The 20193-nt window shown below is 53.8% G+C and overlaps 2 protein-coding genes across 4 annotated transcripts in view; one reads left to right on the top strand and one right to left on the bottom strand.

Moving 5' to 3' along the window:
• Positions 1–1320: 1320 nt before the first annotated feature.
• On the top strand, positions 1321–14579 carry HK3 (hexokinase 3). Its single transcript, XM_058724230.1, has 18 exons — positions 1321–1435; positions 4461–4623; positions 4827–4981; positions 5068–5187; positions 5277–5372; positions 6291–6390; positions 6472–6655; positions 7104–7259; positions 7405–7638; positions 8004–8299; positions 8411–8550; positions 8630–8749; positions 11180–11275; positions 11460–11559; positions 13332–13515; positions 13615–13770; positions 13936–14169; positions 14257–14579. The coding sequence occupies exons 1-18, from the start codon at positions 1340–1342 to the stop codon at positions 14399–14401; spliced, it is 2775 nt and encodes a 924-aa protein (XP_058580213.1). The 5' UTR covers positions 1321–1339; the 3' UTR covers positions 14402–14579.
• UNC5A (unc-5 netrin receptor A) overlaps positions 14550–20193 on the bottom strand; it is a 61859-nt gene continuing 56215 nt past the window's right edge. For all 3 annotated transcript variants that reach the window (XM_058724181.1, XM_058724194.1, XM_058724189.1), the window contains 7 exons: positions 18155–18242; positions 17736–17904; positions 17347–17580; positions 17091–17240; positions 16854–17018; positions 16003–16181; positions 14550–15756 (listed from right to left, as the gene is read on the bottom strand). In XM_058724181.1, coding sequence (XP_058580164.1) covers positions 15591–15756; positions 16003–16181; positions 16854–17018; positions 17091–17240; positions 17347–17580; positions 17736–17904; positions 18155–18242 — 1151 coding nt within the window. In that variant the 3' untranslated portion in view covers positions 14550–15590. The remainder of the gene's footprint in view (positions 15757–16002; positions 16182–16853; positions 17019–17090; positions 17241–17346; positions 17581–17735; positions 17905–18154; positions 18243–20193) is intronic.

Here is a 20193-nt window from a genome sequence, read left to right as displayed (position 1 = left end):
AAGAGCTGGGTCCTCGACTTTGAGCACAGGGCTGTTTCCATTCTGCATCACTATACTTCTAAAACCCACCCATGAACTGATGTTTGTGTTACACATTAAATTTCCTGAAGGAAAAAAAAAAATCCCAAAACTAACTTTATTTATTTATTTATTTATTTATTTATTTATTTATTTTAATGTGTACTTATTTTTGAGAGAGACAGAGCGTGATTGGGAGAGGGGCAGAGAGAGGGAGACACAGAATCCAAAGCAGACTCCAGGCTCCAAGCTGTCACCACAGAGCCCAATGCAGAACTTGAACTCACAAACCGTTAGATCATGACCTGAGCTAAAGTCAGATGCTTAACTGATTGAGCCACCCAGGCGCCCCTCAAAGCATTTTCTAAGTCTTACTCCATTTAATTCTTACAACAACCTTGTAAAGGTAGATGGTAGATATTTCCTCCCATTTTACAGATGAAAAAACTGAAATTCAAAGAAGTCAGAAATGACCTGCCTGAAGTTGTGCCACTAGTGGAACTCCTTTCTAAAGCGCGAACCCATCCCTGTTTAGATCTCCCTTCAAGATGAAGTTTGCTGGGCACCTGGGTGGCTTAGTCAGTTAAGTGTCCAACTCTTGATTTGGGCTCAGGTCATGACCTCACGGTTCGTGAGACTGAGCTCCACATTGGGCTCTGAGCTGACAGTGCGGAGCCTGCTTGGGATTCTCTCTCTCTCCCTCTCTCTGCCCCTCCTCCACTCACCCTCTCTTTCTCTTTCTCAAAATAAACTTAAAAAAAAAAAAAGATGAAATCTGCATGCCTTAGCTAGGCATAAAGGCCATTCTTAGTCCAGCCTGCCTGCTTCTCCAGCAAGTCTTTGGCCCCTCCTTACCTCACACCCTTTGTTCCAAACCTCTGGAACATCCCTGAAATCCCAAGCACAGTAGCAGGTCCATGTCTGTTACTGCCCATGTCAACTGTATTATGATTGTTGGTAAGGCTCTGAAATCCCTGAGGCCAAGGGCTACATCTCCTTTGTACCCCAACATTTGGCACAGTAGCCATCAGGAATTGTAAATGTAAATAAATGACAGAATGAATAAATGGCATTGGGATTAGAAATCAGTCTTCCTAATGCTCTGTTAATATACATGCTTCTGGAAAATGAAGACCTTCTGGTTGATTACCAAAGGATCCGTTGATGGTCAGAGGTTATGAGCTCTGCACACAGCTTTCTTCCCAGACCCCTTAAGAAGGAAGAAAGTTAAGGGCCATGGCCTCTGAGGGTTTGCAGAGTGTGTGGTTCATGAGGGCTGTCCTTTTCCTTCTATAGGTGGCCACCCCCATTGTGGAAACACATGGACTCCATTGGGGCAGTAGGGTTGCAGCAAAGGGAAGGATTTCCTAGCTGCTCCCAGAAGGGCTTGCCTTGCCCCTCAGACAGCTCTGAGCTGGTAAGTGCAGCACTGGGTTTCTGTCTCATGGCTATTCAAGGCTGTCAAGGGCAGGATCAGCTGAATATGCAGTGGGGCCATGGGCTCACAGCCATGCAGCCCTTTCTAGTTAACCAAGCCTTTCAGATCTGATCTGGTAACTACCTCTTCTGTGGCTCCACACAACAGCAAGGTGGGGATTATCTTTTCATCTTACAGCTGAGGAAGAGGGGACTTAGAGAGGTGAAGTGATTTGAGTTTTAGTTGAGCTAAACAGGAGCTTCAGCTGAGGTGTTTCAGTTCCAAAGGCATTGCTTTTGCCACCTTGCTACATAGACGCTGTCCCTGCCCTGATGGGTTGGCATAGTCTAGAAAGGACCATCTTGGGGTTTTCTGGTAGAAAGTTGCATTCTTAAGGCACTTCCTTCTCCTTTTTCTTTAGTTACTCCTGCATGTCTCCCTCCCTTCAACATGGCCACTGCAATCAGGCACACAGAGATGATTGCAGGGCTGAACTCAACGTAGAGGTTATTCTGCAGCACAGTCCATAAGCCTCAGGTTAGCTCAGACTGAGTTTCTCTTTTCTGTCATCTGTTTTTTTTTTTAAGTTTATTTATTTTGAGAGAGACAGAGACAGAGAGAGCAAGTGGGGGAGGGGCAGCGAGAGGGGTGTAGAGAGAATTGCAAGCAGAGCTGGACTCGGAGCTCAAACTCACAAACCATAGATCATTACCCAAGCTGAAACCAAGAGTCAGACACTTAACTAACCAAGCCACTCAGGCACCCTTCTTTTCTGTCATCTTGACCAAGATTTAGAAACCCTTGCATATCACACCATCAAGCAGGAAACACTTGTGTAAGTCATTTCATATCTGTTAGTCTGTTTCCTCATCAGTAAAATGGAGGAAAATAAAGTCTAATCCTCCCACCCCCTTGGAGGATTAAGTGAACTAATGGAGATAAAGGACCTGCACAGAGGAGGCATCCATGAAAGGGTTCTTGAGTTGTTCCCTGCAGTTTCTTTAGTTTTCTAGGTTATTCTGACATCTGCTGGACTTGGCTTGTTGCCTAAACTGTGAGGGCATCACCCCTCACTGCATTTCACGCTCCCACTTCACCTTTGTCCAGTCTCTGCTCCAGACCATGCTATCAACGTTTCCCTAGTACACAACTCATGGTTGGGCCACAGAAGTGAGCAATGACATGGCCCCTGGCATGGGGGACTCAGGCCTTCTGAGTATTATTATTCTCTTGGCCATATTCCAGGGCCACACAGCCAGGAAGTGGCAGAACAAGGACTCAGATGTAAGTTTTCTCATCCTTTGGAGTTTCTTTGCTGCAACCTTCATCAGCTTTGAGTTCTTTTGAGGTGAAATTGCTAGTTTTTATAAGGTTTCACATTCATATGGAAATCCCTCTTCGGTCAGTTCTGGGCTCAAATCCCACTCTGTCCCTTAATAGCTGCTTGGGTTATGCAGATGACTATCCCTCTCTGAGCTTCAGTTTCATCATTTGTAACACATGAACAACCCCTCCTAGTGTACATGGCTGCTAGAAGCATCCCCTATAATGTAAACACGGAACTGAACATCTGGCACTCCAGGTAGGATCATTTGCCTCCTTAGGAATCTGTTTTCCATTCTCTTCTTAAGCAGAGGTGGGAGCAACTCGCCTGCATCTCCCTCACTGAACATCCTTTCCTCCTTGGCTCTCCCTGCCTCCTTATTCATATGCCTGGTGGTTACTTTGCAGATATGGGTCCAGCGTGGGGCACTGGAATGGAATTCCTGTGGGACAGGTGGTGAGGACCTGGGAAAGGCTCAGGCCAGGAGACTAGAAAATAGAGTCACAGGTTGGGACTCTCCAGCAAACCTAGGAGGGCTGCTGGTGTCTCTTTGAAGGACAGGCCAGAGAATCATCTGGGGTAGGTTTCCACATACAGATGAGGTACTGGGGTCCTCTTAAACTCCCCCACAGTAGCCTGATGGAGAAGAACCTGGGGTATCCTATTCTCTGCTTTTTGCCTGCCTATCCCTCCCATCACTTTGATTCATCCCTAGTCCAGCCTTCCCCCCAATTCATCCCCTCACTCTGAAGAAAATCCCTTTATCCTCTTCTCCAGATCTTCAAATGGCTTGTTCCCTTCCTTCATTTAGGTCACCTCCTCAGGGAGAACTTCCCAGACCAATATCCAAAAATACCTCTTCCTCCCCTGGTCACTCTCAAACTTCTATTCCTGCCTTTAAAAAAAAAAAAATCTACCATTTCTACCAGAATATATGTTTATTTGCTTATTTTCTGCATCTATGCTGAAATCTGAGCTTCACAAGAACAGAACTCAGCTGGTTATGCAACATATAGTGCTTAGAATAGTGTTGGGCATGTAGTAGGGGCTCTATCGATGTCTGTGGGAAGGATGGCTGACTGATGGCTGATGACTGATGGCCAATTGTCCTCCATTGTGTAGCCTCCAAATTTTCCTGGGCCGGGCTTACTTAGGTTCCAGAGTCAAATGGATTAAGAACCTGAACTTGAGATTCATTCACACATTTTGTTCATTTGCTCATTCAATGATAATTCACTGAGCAGCTCACCTCTGGGTACTGGGGAGCCAGAGTGAGTCAGGGGTATGACAGGAGAGAGGTCTCACTAAACCCTGAATTCAAAGAAGCGGAAGGGGCAGGGGACACAGGGATCTGAGAAGGAGCTACCAGAGAATGGAGCAGGAGGAGGAAGTGTGTGGGTCTCCCCTCTAAGAAGGAACCTTCTAAGAATGCAGGAATGTAGTGTAAGCTGCAGGCTATAAAAGAGAGCCAAGGGATGTGAAGAGGTGAGGAGTGGGGCTGAGCAGGTGTTGGGGAGACCAGCAAGGCTCAGAAAGAGCTCAGGAAGGGCTCTAGTCAGCTTCTGGGAAAGTCAAGGGAGGTGCTGGTCTGTACTGGCAAGAAGAGGAGGTGTGAGCCAGGCAGGACAGTCCTGACTGGAGTGAGAGAGCTTGGCTAGGTTAACAGGGCTCTTGCCCAGATGTTAGCCTGTTTCTCCCCAGGTGCTGGAATGCCTACAGCAATTCAAGGTAACACAGACACAGCTGCAGCAGATCCAAACCAGCCTCCTGGGCTCCATGGAGCAGGCACTAGGCGGGCAGGCCAGCTCTGCTTCCACTGTCCGGATGCTGCCCACATATGTGGGGTCCACCCCACATGGCACTGGTGGGTGACATAGACTAAGATGGGTGGGCAGGCCTGGGGAGAGTGTTCTGATCTGGGGAAGGGAGAAGTTCCTTATCCCTCTTCCCATTAAGGTTCCCAACTCTAAGCTCTCTTAATGAGACTTTACAGTCCTTGGGGATGTTTCTGGGAGGCAGAGGGCTTGTCTTGCCAGCTCATGCCTTTCTGTGACCTTTCTGCCCCAGAGCAAGGAGATTTTTTGGTGCTGGAGCTGGGGGCCACAGGGGCCTCACTGCGTGTTCTGTGGGTGACCCTGATGGGCACTGAAGGACACAGGATGGAGCCCCGGAGCCAGGAGTTTGTGATCCCCCCAGAGGTGATGCTGGGTCCTGGTCAGCAGGTGAGAGGTCACTGCCCAGTCTCTGGGGCTTGGCTGGGTAGCCAGGGCTCTGGTGGGCAGATCTGAGCCCCCAACCTGTTCCACAGCTCTTTGACTTTGCTGCCCACTGCCTGTCTGAGTTCCTGGATGCATTCCCTGTGAGCACTCAGGATCTGCAGCTTGGGTTCAGCTTCTCCTTCCCTTGTCACCAGACAGGACTGGACAGGGTGAGGCAGAGTGGGCATGGGAACATTGGGTGGAGGAACCACAACCCTATGAAGGTTGCTAGGGAGTAACCCAGCTTTCCTGCCCCCAGAGCACCCTCATTTCCTGGACCAAAGGTTTTAGGTGCAGTGGTGTGGAAGGCCACGACGTGGTCCAGTTACTACGAGATGCCATCAAGAGGCAGGGGGTGAGTAGAGGCAAGGGCAATGGGAGGGCAGCTTGTGTGGCCTGGGCCTGGGCCCAGCACACATAGGCTGTGCCTGTGCTCCTGGGAAGGCCTGCTTTCCTTTTCTGTTTATATCCTTTATCCAGTTTAACTCTGGGGTGAATGTTGCTACCATTCCCATTTTATAGGTAAGGAGGCTGAGGCTAGGAAAGGCCAAAAAATTTTCAGGACTGTAGGAGAAAACAAGGATGAAAGGACTTGACCCTGTCCTCAAGGACTTCACAGTCTAGTGGGAAAGCATTTTGACAAAAGATTGTCCCTGTCAAGGAGGTGGTTCCAATGACTCTGGTAGCACTGGGAAAGGTACACCAGGACCTGGGCAGGGATTTGAAGGAGGAATTCTCCAGGTGTATAAGCTAGGCCTGGGGTGGAAGGTCTGGTTTCAGAGAAGAGTATATGCAAAAGCCTGGATGCCTGAGAAAAGTGGATCTGAATTCATGTGACTAAATACAGTGGTGCTAGTGGATGGTAGTCAGGGCTGGGAGGAGCAGGCTTGGGAAGCCAGGCCAAGATGAGGATGAGCAAGCCAGGTGCCAACAGTGCAGTTTTCCAGATGCCATGCTTGCTCACCCTCATCTTGGTCCTTTGGGGAGCACTGGTGTTCTGGGGGTGATGGCTGAGGTTGGAGCCTTTGAGAGTCCCAGGACCCGAGCTGGGGGTGGAAGAGCCAAGGGGAAGTGTGGAATGGGAGGAAAATCCTCTAGGTGGGATGGCCTAGAATATATGTGTGGGCATGAGCACACATATTTCATGGACTCTGAGAACCTCCATCAAAGCCAGGACCCCTCCGTCAAACCAAGGCCCTAGGCTTGCCTATCCCCCCGGTTCCCCACTACCTACATAGGTAGAACACTGACCTCTGCCCTCTCCATTGTCCAGGCCTACAGCATCGATGTGGTTGCCGTGGTGAATGACACAGTGGGCACCATGATGGGCTGCGAGCCAGGGGTTGGGCCTTGTGAGGTCGGGCTTGTTGTAGGTGAGCGGTGGGCCATTTGTGATGATGGGTAGAGGGCACAGCTACCTGATGGGGAGGTCCTGATGGAGTCATCCCTGCCAGACACTGGCACCAATGCATGTTACATGGAGGAGGCAAGGCATGTGGCGGTGCTGGATGAGGACCGGGGCCGTGTCTGCGTCAGCGTTGAGTGGGGCTCCTTCGGCGATGATGAAGCCCTGGGACCAGTGCTGACCACATTTGACCATGCCTTGGACCAAGAGTCCCTGAATCCTGGTGCCCAGAGGTGGCCTGATCTTCTGCTCTAGAGCTTATCATTCTTCTGCTCCCTTCCTCACTGCTATCCCTGAACTCAGGACCCTCCCTCTTGCTTGCTCATAGGGTTTCCAGGTTGCAACCTGGGGGGGGCCCTGGCCAGGCTCAAAGAATTAAGGGCTTAAGATTCTAGAACCCAGAGTTTTCAACACTTAGCCCTCCCTTATTCCTGACAGGTGTTCCCTGCCCTCTTTTGGGTCCTGCCACCCTCCAGGAGCCCCTCTGAACCCAACTTAAGCCAGAGGGGGCAGCAAAATCTGGATAAACACCCACCTATCTCCTGGAAGGCCATTTGCTTCTAGAACCTCCAGTCCGGGGACCCTAAAGAAAATGATCCTTCTTTTGGGGCTCTTAGAGGTGGGGTCAGGTGGGCTGAGGGCTTAAGAAAGGCTCTGTCCAGCCATACTTCCTACCTATAGGTTTGAGAAGATGATTGGGGGCTTGTACCTGGGTGAACTGGTGAGGCTTGTGTTGGCTCACCTGGCCCAGCAAGGAGCCCTCTTTGGCGGCTGCACCTCCCCTGCCCTGCTGAGCCGAGGCAGCATTCTCCTAGAGCATGTGACTGAGATGGAGGAGTAAGTAGGGAAAGCGAGTGGGCCTAGACAAGGGGCTTCTTGGCTTGGGAGAGGGAAGGATGCTCTGTCCCCCAGGTAGCTCTGGGGCTGGGGGTGGGTAGGGAGCTTCCAGGCTATTGAGTCCCAGTACGCTGTGTCCCTCCAGCCCCTTGGCCGGGGCAGCCCGTGTGCATGCTATCCTGCAGGACTTGGGCCTGAGTGTGGGAACCTCGGATGCTGAGCTTGTGCGGTACGTGTGCACAGCCGTGTTTACTCGGGCTGCCCGGCTCTGTGCTGCTGCCCTGGCTGCTGTTCTCTCCCGCCTCCAACACAGCCGGGAGCAGCAGATGCTTCAGATCGCTGTGGCCACCGGAGGCCGAGTGTTTGAGCGACATCCCAGGTATGGGAAAAACACACAATCCTGTGTGAGCAGGTAGCAAGAACATGTGTGTGTTTTCCATAGAGACCCAGAGGGCACTCTGTGGTAGCATGGGTGCCAGGCAGTGGGTACAAGTGGCACTCAAGCAGAGTGAGGTCAGATGGGGACTAAGGGAAGCCAGAGGAAGTCACGGGAGAGAAAAGATGCTTCTCTTTGGGTGTGCAAGGGAGGGGTCTCTGGGAGCACTGGAGACACTGGGCATATGGTTGGTTCACAGATGGATTTAGAATTGAAGGGATCTGGAGTAATGGGGCTCAGGGCTTCAGCAAGCCCTGGGGTTCAGGTTCAGGTGCCAAGCCAGGTATGCTTGCTATGTGTCTGTGTAGTTTCCTCAGCATCCTGCAGGAGACCGTGATGCTCCTGGTCCCTGAATGTGACGTCTCCTTCATTCCCTCTGTGGACGGGGGCGGCCGGGGAGTGGCAATGGTGACTGCTGTGGCTGCCCGCCTGGCTGCTCACCGACGCCTGCTGGAAGAGACCCTGGCACCATTCCGGTTGAACCGTGAACAGCTGGCAGCAGTGCAGGCACAGATGCAGGAGGCCATGGCCAAGGGGCTCCGAGGGGAGGCCTCATCCCTCCGAATGCTGCCCACTTATGTACGGGCCACGCCTGATGGCAGTGGTGAGGACCTGGCCTAAGTGTGGGGCTGGGTTATGGGTTCCTGGAAGTCATAGCATGTGCTGAAGTCGAGCCACCAGCTTTGTCCTGGCACTGAGGGTCTCTGTCCCACAGAGCGTGGGGACTTCCTGGCCCTGGACCTTGGGGGCACCAACTTCCGGGTCCTCCTGGTACGTGTAACTGCAGGAGGTGTGCAGATCACCAGCCAGGTCTACTCCATCCCAGAGTGTGTGGCCCAGGGCTCTGGACAGCAGGTACTCACAGCTTGGACCTGATGTCAAGAATGGGGAAGAGCCAGGATGGGACCACCCTCTGACTTGCCCTGTATCTCAGCTCTTCGACCACATTGTGGACTGCATTGTGGACTTCCAGCAGAAGCAAGGCCTGAGTGGGCAGAGCCTCCCCCTGGGTTTCACCTTCTCCTTCCCATGCAGGCAGCTTGGCCTGGATCAGGTGAGGGAGGGAGGGCCAGGAGAAACCATCCCCAAGGGCTTTCCACCCTCATCTCCTTCATGAAATGGGCAGGAGGCCTGGGAGAGGGCTTCAGGTGTCCTGGGCTGGAGCTAGGGGTGGGCAGAAGCACTGCTGTGCTGGGCCAGCACTTAGTCCCAGTTTCCCTGGATATGGTGCGTGCAGGTGGAAGAGGTGTGGCCTAGAATCTAGTGAAGTGGCCTGGAATCTAGGGCTATAAAGAGGCCTGAGGTGGAAAAGATCATGGATACCCCTGGGGGCTGCCAATGGGCAGGAAAGTGGAGCCAGGTTAGGTCTGGGCGCTCGGGAGCAGTGTAGGCCCAGATCAGGGCTGATGAGGGGACACACTGACTGTCTCCCCCACAGCCCTGGTGTACTGATCTAGGGGACCTGCAGGGAAGAGCATTTGTTCCTGTATTTCAAGCGGCTGTGTTGTCCAGTTTCTTTGCATGTCTTCCCTTCCTGGCCTTGCTGTGCCCTGGCTTGGTGTTGGGTGCCTGACTGGAATGGCAGAGCAGCACAGAACTAGACACAGCACCCACTAAGCATCCACCTCTGCATGTCCTTCAACAAGAATGCTGGACTTCTCAGTGCATACATCTGAGGCCTGTCATGCAGACAGCTCCTCCCAGACCTCTGGTCCAAGTTCCCAGGAGTCTCCTCCTCAACAACCCCAACTTCTGCCAGAAAGCCTCCTGTGATGAGGAGCTTGCTGCCCCTAAAGTTGCCCACCACATTCTTCCACGCCTGTGCTCACTGAAAAAGCTCTGCTTTCTCTTCTCCACCCAGCCTTTGTGCAGGTTTCACCTCTGCTCCAGCTGTGACCTCTCTCAGTCACCTGCCTCTGTATTTTGCTTTCTTTCACACAGTGGCCCTTTGGAATTGAGCATTCAGCACTGTCTGTCTGCTGGTCTCCTCCACTCTAGGCTAAGCACCCTTGCACCGTTTGATTATTCCTTGTAAGGTGTGAGAAGAAGATGGGACTCAGGATGCAAAATCAGGCATGCAAAAACAAACAAGGTCCTATTCATTTTCTAGAACTGAACTTAATTTCTGTGTTGAGCCCACATTCTTTTGAGGAGTGATAACTTAATGATAATCAATTTGGGGACCTCCTTCCCCAGGTAGGGGTCGCTCCCAACTGCACAGCATCCTTTGTTGTGTACGTGCAGATACTCGGGGAAGTCAGGAGATGCCCAGGCCCCAGCTATGTGGACTCTCTGCCACTTCCTGTCTTGGTTCTTGACACCTTCCTTGACAACTCACCTTCCCCTCCAAGGGGAAGGAGGACAGAGACCTCCTCTGCTGTCAGGTCACTCCAATCTCTACTGTCTCCTCCCTTCCCACACAGGGGAATGGCCCAGGAAGAGGCATAGGACACCTTTCTCAGGAAACTCCAAAACTTCAGTCCCTCACACCCAGCACCCCTTCCCCAGACCAGGGGTCTTTCTCTTGTCTGGGAGCAGGGAAGTTTTGCTGCTACTAATGATCTGTCTCCCCCACACTAACCCTCCTCCTCATTTGCCCTCTCACTCTCTGGTTTCTGGTTTCAATACAATGAGCATAGAACAATCTGGCTGTGGTTATATAGGAAAAAGGATAAAAGGAAATATTGTTGGGGGAAATGTCGGTTAATAGTTCTAAAATCTCCTGCCCCAAAGATTTTCATAGCTGCTCTGCATGCTCATACTTTGGGCAGAGCTGCCATTTTCTAATAGCAGTAGGCTAACTCCTCCTGCCCCCACCCTCAGAGGAAGCACACTTAGAAATGAATAGTTCTATGCTGCCAAGCCCATCACTAAGTTCACAATTTAAGGCCAATTTCTCACAATAAAGGCCTATCTGTCTTGTCTCCCCCCATTCTGCCCAGGTGTCTGGATTCTGGCTTTTCCATTTGTCCTGCACTCATATCTGGAACACACAAGTGTATCTGCTATGGACACGGCTCTATCCCTAATTCCTCAATTTCCTTCCTCTCAAGTGACTCTTGCTAGTTCTTTCTGAAAGAGCAGAATTTTCTGTCATTTGGACCCCTGAGCCTTCTGTGTCCTCCCCCTTCTCATACATAGCACTCATTTTATCAGCTCGGTTCATTCCTAACCCAATTATGAAGGGCCGTTCCTTCTGGGCAGCCGTCTTAAAACATCCAGACTCTCAGACCATCTGAGCATTCTGGCACTAATAATAGAAGACATAGGTCAGATGGTTATTAATAGCTTTCTTTACACAGGAAGGCCCCTGGAGAGTTAGGAGGGGCAGAGGGCAAGGCCTTCAACCATGTGGCAGAGTGGTATGGGATCCTGTTTGGGGAGAGGGGAAATCGTATGCTTCTGATGGGATGCAGGCTTTGGGGAGGGTGAGTGAGATTCCAAGGGGCCTTTACCTTCCTGCCCCACCTTGGTCCCACCCTAGGGCATCCTCCTAAACTGGACAAAGGGTTTCAATGCATCAGACTGTGAGGGCCAAGATGTTGTGTGTCTGCTGCGGGAAGCCATTGGGCGAAAACAGGTGAGGAGTCTGCCTCTAGGGATGCTTGGGGCTGTGGCAGGCCTTGAAGGGAGCAAAGGGTCCCTTGCTTCCTGACCCAGGGGGGTGGAGTGGGTGGCTCTCTGCAGTAGAGACCTTTGGGTCCAGCGCTGGTTGCCGTGACGACCACGTTGCCCAGCAACTAGCAGCATCCTTTTGTGTGCAGGCAGTGAAGCTGAATGTGGTTGCCATTGTCAATGACACGGTGGGGACCATGATGTCCTGTGGCTATGAGGATCCCCGTTGTGAGGTTGGCCTCATCGTTGGTGAGGAGGGCCCTGCTTTTTTGTGCTCCTACTGCCTGGTGTTAATTCATTGCTTCCTGTTGATTCCTCAGGTTGGACACTCCCCTGGTCTTGGGGATGTGGCATCTTTCCTGCCTGACCCAACTAGGCCCTGCAACACTCATTTGGACTGGGTGTCTAAACTTTGGTTGTTTAGCCCAGCTCAGCTACTGACTCACAGTCATTTAAGCTCTCTGAGCCTCAGTTTGCCCTTCAGTTAAATGACTCTGAGCTTTAGAGTCATACAGATTTGGTTGGAAATACTAGCTCTGCCACTTCTATCTGTACGACCTTGGCCAAATCACCAGAGACTCAGTTTCCTTCTCTCTAAGATGGAGATAATAATGCCTGTCTCAAGGGTCATGAGAATGAAACAAGAGGCAACAAAGTGTGGGACAATGCTTAGCTCATGGTACATATACAGTGCTTGGAACTGAGTAGAGGCTGTGGGTGGAGGACACAGAATGAGCTGTGGGGGTCCTTCAGGTAGTCCAAGATCCTAAGTCTTTATTAAGCATTTCTCCTCTGGCCAGATAGGGCCTGGATGAAAGGTCAGGAAACCACATAAAGACAGGGGAAATACCTGTCTTCTCAAAACTGACCATGGGGTGCCTGGCTGGCTGTCAGAGGAGCATGTCACTCTTGATCTCAGGATCGTGAGTTAAAGTCCCATGTGGGGTGTAGAGATTACTTAAATGAAAAAACAAACAAACAAACAAACAAACTTTAAAACAAACAAACAACTGACCATTTAGTGGGAATTGAGCCCAGAACAGCATGTGGCAGTCAGAGAGCTTAATCGGACTCTACACATCAGGGTGACAAGGCCAAGATCAGAAAGGAAGTGATCCCAACATGAATGGGACTTGAAGAGAGAGGGTTGTCTAGGCAGGGGAGGAGGGCTCCCACAGCTCTTTGGGTAGTCTCCCAGAGAAGGAGGTATGTAGTAGCCTTTAAACTGGGGGCTTCTTGAAAATAGAACCTAGCATGGAGAGATGCTCAGGAGAGGTGTGCCCAGATTGCTATGTGAATAAACAACTAGTGAGAGGAATTCCAGGTGGGGCTGACAAGGAGACCACCTGCCTAGAGCTGACCATGTATTGGGGGAGAGGGAGGGGATGTCTTTACCGAGTATGCCTTCTGCCTAGAATGCCTTTCCTTTCTGTGCTTCTTGGCTTTAAGGTAAAATCCAAACATCATTTCCTCTCTGTAGCTTTTCCTGACCCTCTAGGCAGGAAGACTCAGCGGTGCTTAAGGCTCCCATGATGCTCTTATTTGCACTTCTATCTGGGTACATACAGGCACTATCAGAGTTAGCTGCTTACTGCCCAACTTTGACCACTGTAGGGCTCCTCATGTCTTGATTCCTATGTCCCTGGTTCCCAGCCAGAACCTGCTGGTTTGACTAAAGATGTGGAAAGCCAGTGTAGGGAGATTGGGCCTCTCAGTTGCAGGCAGCAGGGGTTGGGAGGCTCCCTCACGTATCTCCCAGGGGTGGTCTGGGGTAGCATGGAAGATACAGTGATGGTGGTGCTTGTAAGGAAAGTAGTGGAGGCCCAGAGGCCTTGATGCCCCAGGGTCTTCAGAAGGAATGTCAGGAAGGAAGGCATATCAGGATCTGGCACAGGTTGTGAGTGTGGGGAAATGGAGAGGTAAGACATGAACCCAAATTTTGCCATCTCAGTCTGGGAAGGGTTCAGAGGAGTCTTATCCATGTCAGTAAATGGCTTCCACCCTGTCTGGCCTCTCTGCAGGAACTGGCACTAATGCCTGCTACATGGAGGAACTTCGGAATGTGGCAAGTGTGGCTGGGGATTCAGGCCACATGTGCATCAATATGGAGTGGGGAGCCTTTGGGGATGATGGCTCTCTGGGCTTGCTCAGAACCTGCTTTGATGCAAATGTGGACCAGGCATCCATCAACCCTGGCAAGCAGAGGTATGGGCTGGGTTGGAAAGAGGTGGCTGGTGGTGGCTGGCACTGGTTATGGTAGCAGGTGGGGTCTCCTGACCTTTGTGCACCTATGCTTTCTTGCAGTTTTGAGAAGATGATCAGTGGCATGTACCTTGGGGAGATCGTCCGCCACATTCTCTTGCATTTGACCAGCCTTGGAGTTCTCTTCCGGGGCCAGCAGACCCAGCGCCTTCAGACCAGGGACATCTTCAAGACCAAGTTTCTCTCTGAGATTGAAAGGTACCTGAGGCCTGCATTGCCTCCTTCCACCTCCCAAAGGAATCTATCCACTTTGGGTAAAATTTTGGTTGGTGGGAGGTCCATTCCAGAGGATGGAGATGTCATGAGGTGGGAAAGCTAATGCAGGACTCTGGCTCTCTGTGCTTTCTTCCTTTCTTTCCTCAGTGACAGCCTGGCTCTGAGGCAGGTCCGAGCCATCCTGGAGGATCTGGGACTGCCCCTGACCTCAGATGATGCCCTGATGGTTCTGGAGGTGTGCCAGGCTGTGTCTCAGCGGGCTGCCCAGCTCTGTGGGGCGGGTGTGGCTGCTGTGGTGGAGAAGATCCGTGAGAACCGGGGCCTAGAAGAGTTGACTGTATCCGTGGGGGTGGATGGGACCCTCTACAAGCTGCACCCCCAGTGAGTCTGGGTGCTGGGCTGAGCAGGGAGGCATGGCTGGCTGGGGTCTGGCTGGCCTGGTCTTACCTCAGCCCCTCTCCTTCACAGCTTCTCCGGCCTGGTGGCGGCCACAGTCAGGGAGCTAGCCCCTCGCTGTGCGGTCACCTTCCTGCAGTCAGAAGATGGGTCTGGCAAAGGTGCAGCCCTGGTCACTGCGGTTGCCTGTCGCCTTGCCCAGATGGACCATGTTTGAAGAAGTCTCCAGGAACTACCCTTGCTGGACCAGGGCCCAGGTCCTGCCTGTCCCCAGCTACCCAGGACTCCCAGAATAGCCCAAATGTGGCCATTCTGTGGCCACTAGCCTTGACCTCTGGCTTTCTCAGAGAGAAGTAGCACTTGGGTTAGCAATATATATATATAATTTATTTACATTCACGTCCGCTAAAATCCCTACGCACCCCGGCGGCCGGGCAAGGCTGTGTACATAAGGCCAAGTGTAAGTGCACGAATGCACTTAAGACAGAGTCAGGGCACGAGCTTCACACAACAGACCCCACATGGGGGAACCGGCCAGCCCCAGGAGTGGGCACGCCACGGCACGCACACTTGCCATTGTCCAGCCCGGGACTCCCATTGCATATTCACATGCCCTGTTGGGCAGGGCTCCTCCAGGCTGGGGGTAGGGGGAGGATCAGGGAGGAGCCACTGGGTGTCCCTGGGTGGGTGGGAGAAGGGCAGCATGTGAGAGGCAGATGTGGACTGATACTGGGTGTGAGAGACGTGAGTGGCCTCCAGGTGTACAGCATGAGGTGAGCGTGTGTGTGTGTGTGTGTGTGTGTGTGTGTGTGAGAGGGGGAGTATGTGAGATGAGAACACGAGACATGCATGGGCACATGCCCGTGCGGTGGTTGTGTGCCTGAACCCAGGGGCCGCCCCTTGTCCAGCTGTGGCCCTCAATCTAACAGGCTTGAAGCCAGGCCCCTCAGATGTGCCCCTACCTGGCAGGCACAGAAATGTTTGCATAAGGTCCAGCTCAGGCAGGAGCTCTGGGGGCCATGTCCCGAGCCCAGCGTGTGCGCGCATGCCCGTGTGTATGCGGCCTCCTGGCCAGGGGCAGGAGGAGAGGTAGCATCACACGCACATACACACACACAGATGGGCTGGGCCTGGCTTGGGCTCTAGGCACTGTCCACCCTGGGTGGGCCCCAGAGGCCAGGGCATGGTCAGAGCAGGTGGCAGTGCCAGCCTGGCCAGGCAGGCCTTGGAGGGGCAGAAGTGTAGGCAGGGTCTGAAGGGCCAGTGTTAAGGGACAGTGTCTGCCAGGAGGGGGCCTGTCCACACAGCTCCCCCTGAGCATGGGGGAAGGGCCCCGTCTGGCATCTGTCCGTCCCTGGTGGGTGCCAAAGCTGGTGAGAGTGTAGGCGTTGTAGGCCTGGCTGGCCTCAGCACTCCGCCTCTGACACCGTGAAGAGGCCAGCGTCTGGCTGGCCCAGTCCGGCTACTGCTGCAGCCAGCTGGCTGAGGTTGCCGTTGGGGAAGTGCCGCGCCTCCCACAGGTTGAGGATCATGGCTGTGGGGCTGGGCTTGGAGGCAAAGAAGCTGAGATGGCTGTGGAGGGGGTGGGGAGGGGGAACAGGAGCCAGTCAGCGCCCTGCCTTACCCCAGGCTGTACCCTCCTGTCCCTCAGCCCACCCAAGGGCAGGACCTCCCCTTGACCAAGTGCACCGACCACCCTGGGTGCTGGTGGATGGGGTGCAAGGCCCACAGAGCTTCCTGTCCACCCCACCCATCCTACCCCACCAGGATGGACTGCAGGTGGCCTTTGTAGCCCCTCCTTGCCCATCTCCCACCCACCTGTCCAGGTGGAGTTTCTGCGCCAGAGTCCGCCAGTCGGCACCACGGCTACAGGGTGGGTCAAGGCTGGTAATGATCTTCTGCCGAATGAGGAAGGGGATCTTGAAGGCACTGGGGCCCACTAGGGCTGGGACCCCCCCTTCACTCTCCAGAGCCAGCAGCTCAGCAAATCTCGTGTCCTAGGGGAAGGAGGGGTGGAGGTGCCTCTTAGAACTTTCATGGCCCAGGCCCACTGCCACCTCCAGCTGGAGGAGTATCCAGACCACCTCAGAGCATAGGGGCAGCATGGGCAGTTTCCTGGGCACCCCTGGTGTGCCAGGGCCCTGCTCACACCAGAGTTTAGAGGGTCCCAAGCCTCAGAGGTACGGTGACCTATCCAAAGTCACACAGCCAGTAAGCAGGAGAGCTGTCTAGCCTCATTCTCCTCCTCTCTCCCCATCACTCCTCCCCAGGTGACCTCTACTGACCACTCAGAACTCACTGAACTCTTCTCACTGCCTTTGTCCTCCACACTCAGTTCCCACTGCCCCTTTTCACTCATTGCTGCCTATCTCTTACTCATCCTTCAAGGCACTGTACAAGGTTCCTCCTCCTGGAAGCCCCAGGACCCCCAGGTGGCTCTGTCTGTCCCTCCTGCTGCTCCCACATCTTCCATCTCTACCCCATGTCAGATTGTGATTGCATCTGTCTGCATCTGTCCGTCTGCATCTGCACCTCTCTCCCTGGAGACTTGGAGGAAGCTGCTAAGCAGTTTCTAGGAGGAGGTGGGCTTGGTGGCAGGGTAGGTCCAGTGAGAAGGGGGGTGGGGGTGCGGGCACATTTCAGCAGTGCTCATGCCCCCTTCTGCCCACCTTGGTGATGTTGAAGTTGATATTGAAGCTCTGCCCATCGCCTTCCACCTGCCACACCCACACCTTGCAGGCCAGGTCACTGGTGCTGGGGCTGACGCGCTCCAAGGTGAAGGTGCAGTGCAGGTACTGCTGCGTGCCATTCCAGATGTGATAGAAGGGGATCTCCTGAGGAGACAGGCTGCGTCAGGCGTGCCAGGCATCGGGTGTGCCCACTCCAGGCACCCTGAGCGCCCTCACCTGGTAGCTGACCAGGAGCTTGCTCTTCCACAGGGAGCTGGGCACATCGTGGATGGACAAGCGCAGGTTGTGGTAACTGTCCTTGAAGTGAAGGACTCGAGGTTCCTGGATCAGCTGTCCTCCCAGCTGCTTCTCCAGCTGTACCACCTCCTGCGGCGAGCCCCAGGTTGTCAGCTGAGCCTGGGGCCCGGAGCACCCTCCCCACTGCCACCCCTCCCTGAGGACCTCCCCGTGGCAGGGTGGGGGCACGCGGTACCTTGAGTGCGTCATGGGTATCATGTAGGCAGTAGACTCGGATGTTGTATTCAAGGGAGGTGCAGGCCACGGGGGCAAACAGGAGCAGCTTGAGGCGCTTGGTCGCGGCCACGCTGAGGGCCTCTCCCACCAGGGCAAAGCGGCCCAGCTGCTCAGTGAAGACATAGCAGGCGCCGGCCTCCAGCTGGCAGTAGTAGAGGTGGGAGGGTGCCTCCTCACCCAGGTGCAGCACATCCTGCAGGCAGGGCCCGATGGGTCAGCTCATGGCCAACTACAACTCTGAGGAGCAGCCAGACTGGGGAGAGGGTGGCTCGAGGGCCAGATAGGAAGCCCAGGCTCCACGCTGAGCCCCGTGCTCAGGTGGGTGGGCTCAGGGCCATTCCTGCTCACCTCCCAGCTGCCCTCACAGGACTGCTTTTTGAGGCGCAGGCTCCAGCTCTCCGGGCAGGGCTCCCCACAGTGGTCCATGGCGAGGATGACGGGCCGGGTGAGCAGGACTCCAGGGGGCCCGCAGCTAACGATGGGACTCAGCAGGGTCTGGCAGCCAGCTAGGGGCAACCTCAAGTGGGGAAATATGGGTGTGGAGGGAAAAGCATCAGTGGGCTGTCTTGGGCATTGGCTGGGGCAGGGTAGTGGCATCCCAGGTTGGTGGCCCCAGAGCTGGGTGGAGCTTATATGGGCAGTTCTTCCTTGCCCTCCCTATGGCTATGCCAGACCAAGTCTGACAGTGGGTGGGCAAGGGGCGTCATGGTAACTGAAGGCAGAGGGCAGAACCCGCCCAGCCCCAGCAGCAGGGCCCGTGCCCACACCTCACGTCCTCCGGCTTGTGCAGCGTGAGGTAGATCTCGTAGATCTTTCCTCGGGGTATGGCATCTGGGGGGATGAGGAGGCTGATCCCTGTGACAAAGTGGGAGGAGGGCTGGGGTTTACCAGGGCTGCAAAGACACCAAACACCCCACTCTGCCAGCCTCTACCAGAGCCTCCCTTTGAGAACTGACCGGTGTCAGCCTGGCCTAGGGGACAGAGGTGCCACAGGCACTGCCAGGCTGTCCAACTACCCACATAGGCATGAAACTGAGTCCTAGTGGCCCCAAGAGAGGCTGAGAGAACTCAGGTGGGACAAGCATGCTTAGTTAGCCTGGGCACAGAAAACTGTGGAACGAAATGTGTCAGGTATGATATACCTACCTGACCCATCACCCAAAAGACACTGGGTGGGACCAGGGCACTCCCTGCTTAAAACCTTCCCTGCCTCCAGTATAAGGTCCAGCTCCCTGACCTGGCATTTAAGACCCTTCACCTATGACCCCAGTTGCCTTTCCAGCAGCTTCTTCAGCACAGCCTGTGCCATATACTTGGCCATTCTGGAGCCACTTTCCTGAGCACTCCTCTGCCTAGATGCCCTGCCCTCCTGCTCTGCTCAAGCTTTCCTCCTCTCCATCGGCCCTGGCCATCTTTGGGGATAGCCATTTTCTGCCACCATGACTTTGCTCCTCATTTGGCAGTGGCCCCTGCAGATGGGGCTGGGGCCTTTAACAACTTGGTCCTTAGGTAGCCTTCCCTGGTTTGGGATCCTTTGCACACACATCCTTCTGTCTGGCTGATTCACTTCCATAGCAGGGTCTTGCTGGGCAGCATCAAAAGTGCCTGCTCAGTGAGGAGTGGTTCCAGGGGAGGCACAATGGGACAGGAGCTGCAGAGTTCCTCTGGGGGATGGCAAAGGGTGGTCCTACTTCACCTTCCTGTTCTTTTAGGGCAGGGAGTCCCTACATCAGAAGGGGCTTCAGAGGCTAGTGACCAGGGAAGAGAAGGAATTCTACGACTTTATCCCATCAAGTCCAAAAGCTTACATTTATGCTCCGAGTGGGTAACTCTGAGATGGGCTACTTGGAATATCACTACTTCCCAGAAACTGAAGCCCAGGAGATGGCATATTTACAGCTACTGCTCCCTTCATCAGCTCTGTGCTGCCTCCTGCTACTGGCTGCCAGTGTTGGTGGCAGTTCCAGAGATCCACATATGAATGCTCTCTGTGGCAGAGGTATACACACTTGCACACTCATTCAATGAATGCTAATGTTGAGTACTTGAGGCAGTGAGGGAAAACCACGGGCCCTGCTCTCATGAGGCGTCAGCCCCGTGGGTAGAAACACAAGTGGATGGTGGTTAAGGGTGCTAGGGGAGAGCAGGGAGGAGCAGCAGCCCCCCTGCCCCAGGGGAAATGAAAGGCTGATGGTCACTGAGTGCCCACTGTGCCTATCCTTTCTAGGAGCTTGACATGGACCATCTCACCTCATCATCCTAGCAGCCCCGTGAGGAGGACATGAGGCACAGAGAGGGAGAGCTGCCAGGCCAAGACCTGAATGAGAAGTAGCAGATGAGTCAGTGAATGGGGGCAGAGGGATCTGTGTGTGCAAAGGGCAGCATGGTGTGCTTGGAGTTCTGAGAGCCCACCATGACTGCCACGTGCAGGAAAAGAGTGCATAGGAGGGTAGGGGCCACTGTAGCTGGCTGGCAGGGGACAGGACACTGTGGCTGTGTCATGTGGGCTTTGTGGGGGGCACTGTGAAGCCCCCAAAGCAGTTGGAGAAGGGGAGGGACATGATTAAGTCTGGTGTCATTGGGTGAATGCTTGAGGTAGGTGTGGTGGCCTGAGCCCAAAAAGGCAGTAGGGAGGAGAGCCAGGAGGACACAGAAACATTTGAGGAGGAAGAATGATGGAATTGGTGTGTGACTGACTAAAGCTGTTGTGGAGGTGAGGGGGGACAAGTGAAAAAGACCAGGAAGTCACGGTGACCTCCAGTTTCTGGCTTGAGCCACTTGACTTTGCTGTCCCTGAGGTGGGGAA

This window comes from Neofelis nebulosa, chromosome 1 (assembly GCF_028018385.1).
Source record: "Neofelis nebulosa isolate mNeoNeb1 chromosome 1, mNeoNeb1.pri, whole genome shotgun sequence".
Classification (NCBI taxonomy): domain Eukaryota; kingdom Metazoa; phylum Chordata; class Mammalia; order Carnivora; family Felidae; genus Neofelis; species Neofelis nebulosa.
Note: the sequence above shows the minus strand (reverse complement) of the source record. Positions and strands in the feature narration are given on the sequence as shown.

Excerpts from the sequence above, each read along its gene's own strand:
- HK3 (XM_058724230.1), top strand. The coding sequence starts at position 1,340 with ATGGACTCCATTGGGGCAGTAGGGTTGCAGCAAAGGGAAGGATTTCCT. Across the intron at positions 7,639-8,003 it reads GTGTTTGAGCGACATCCCAG|TTTCCTCAGCATCCTGCAGG; the intron begins GTATGGGAAAAA and ends GTGTCTGTGTAG. Across the intron at positions 8,300-8,410 it reads GGCCACGCCTGATGGCAGTG|AGCGTGGGGACTTCCTGGCC; the intron begins GTGAGGACCTGG and ends TCTGTCCCACAG.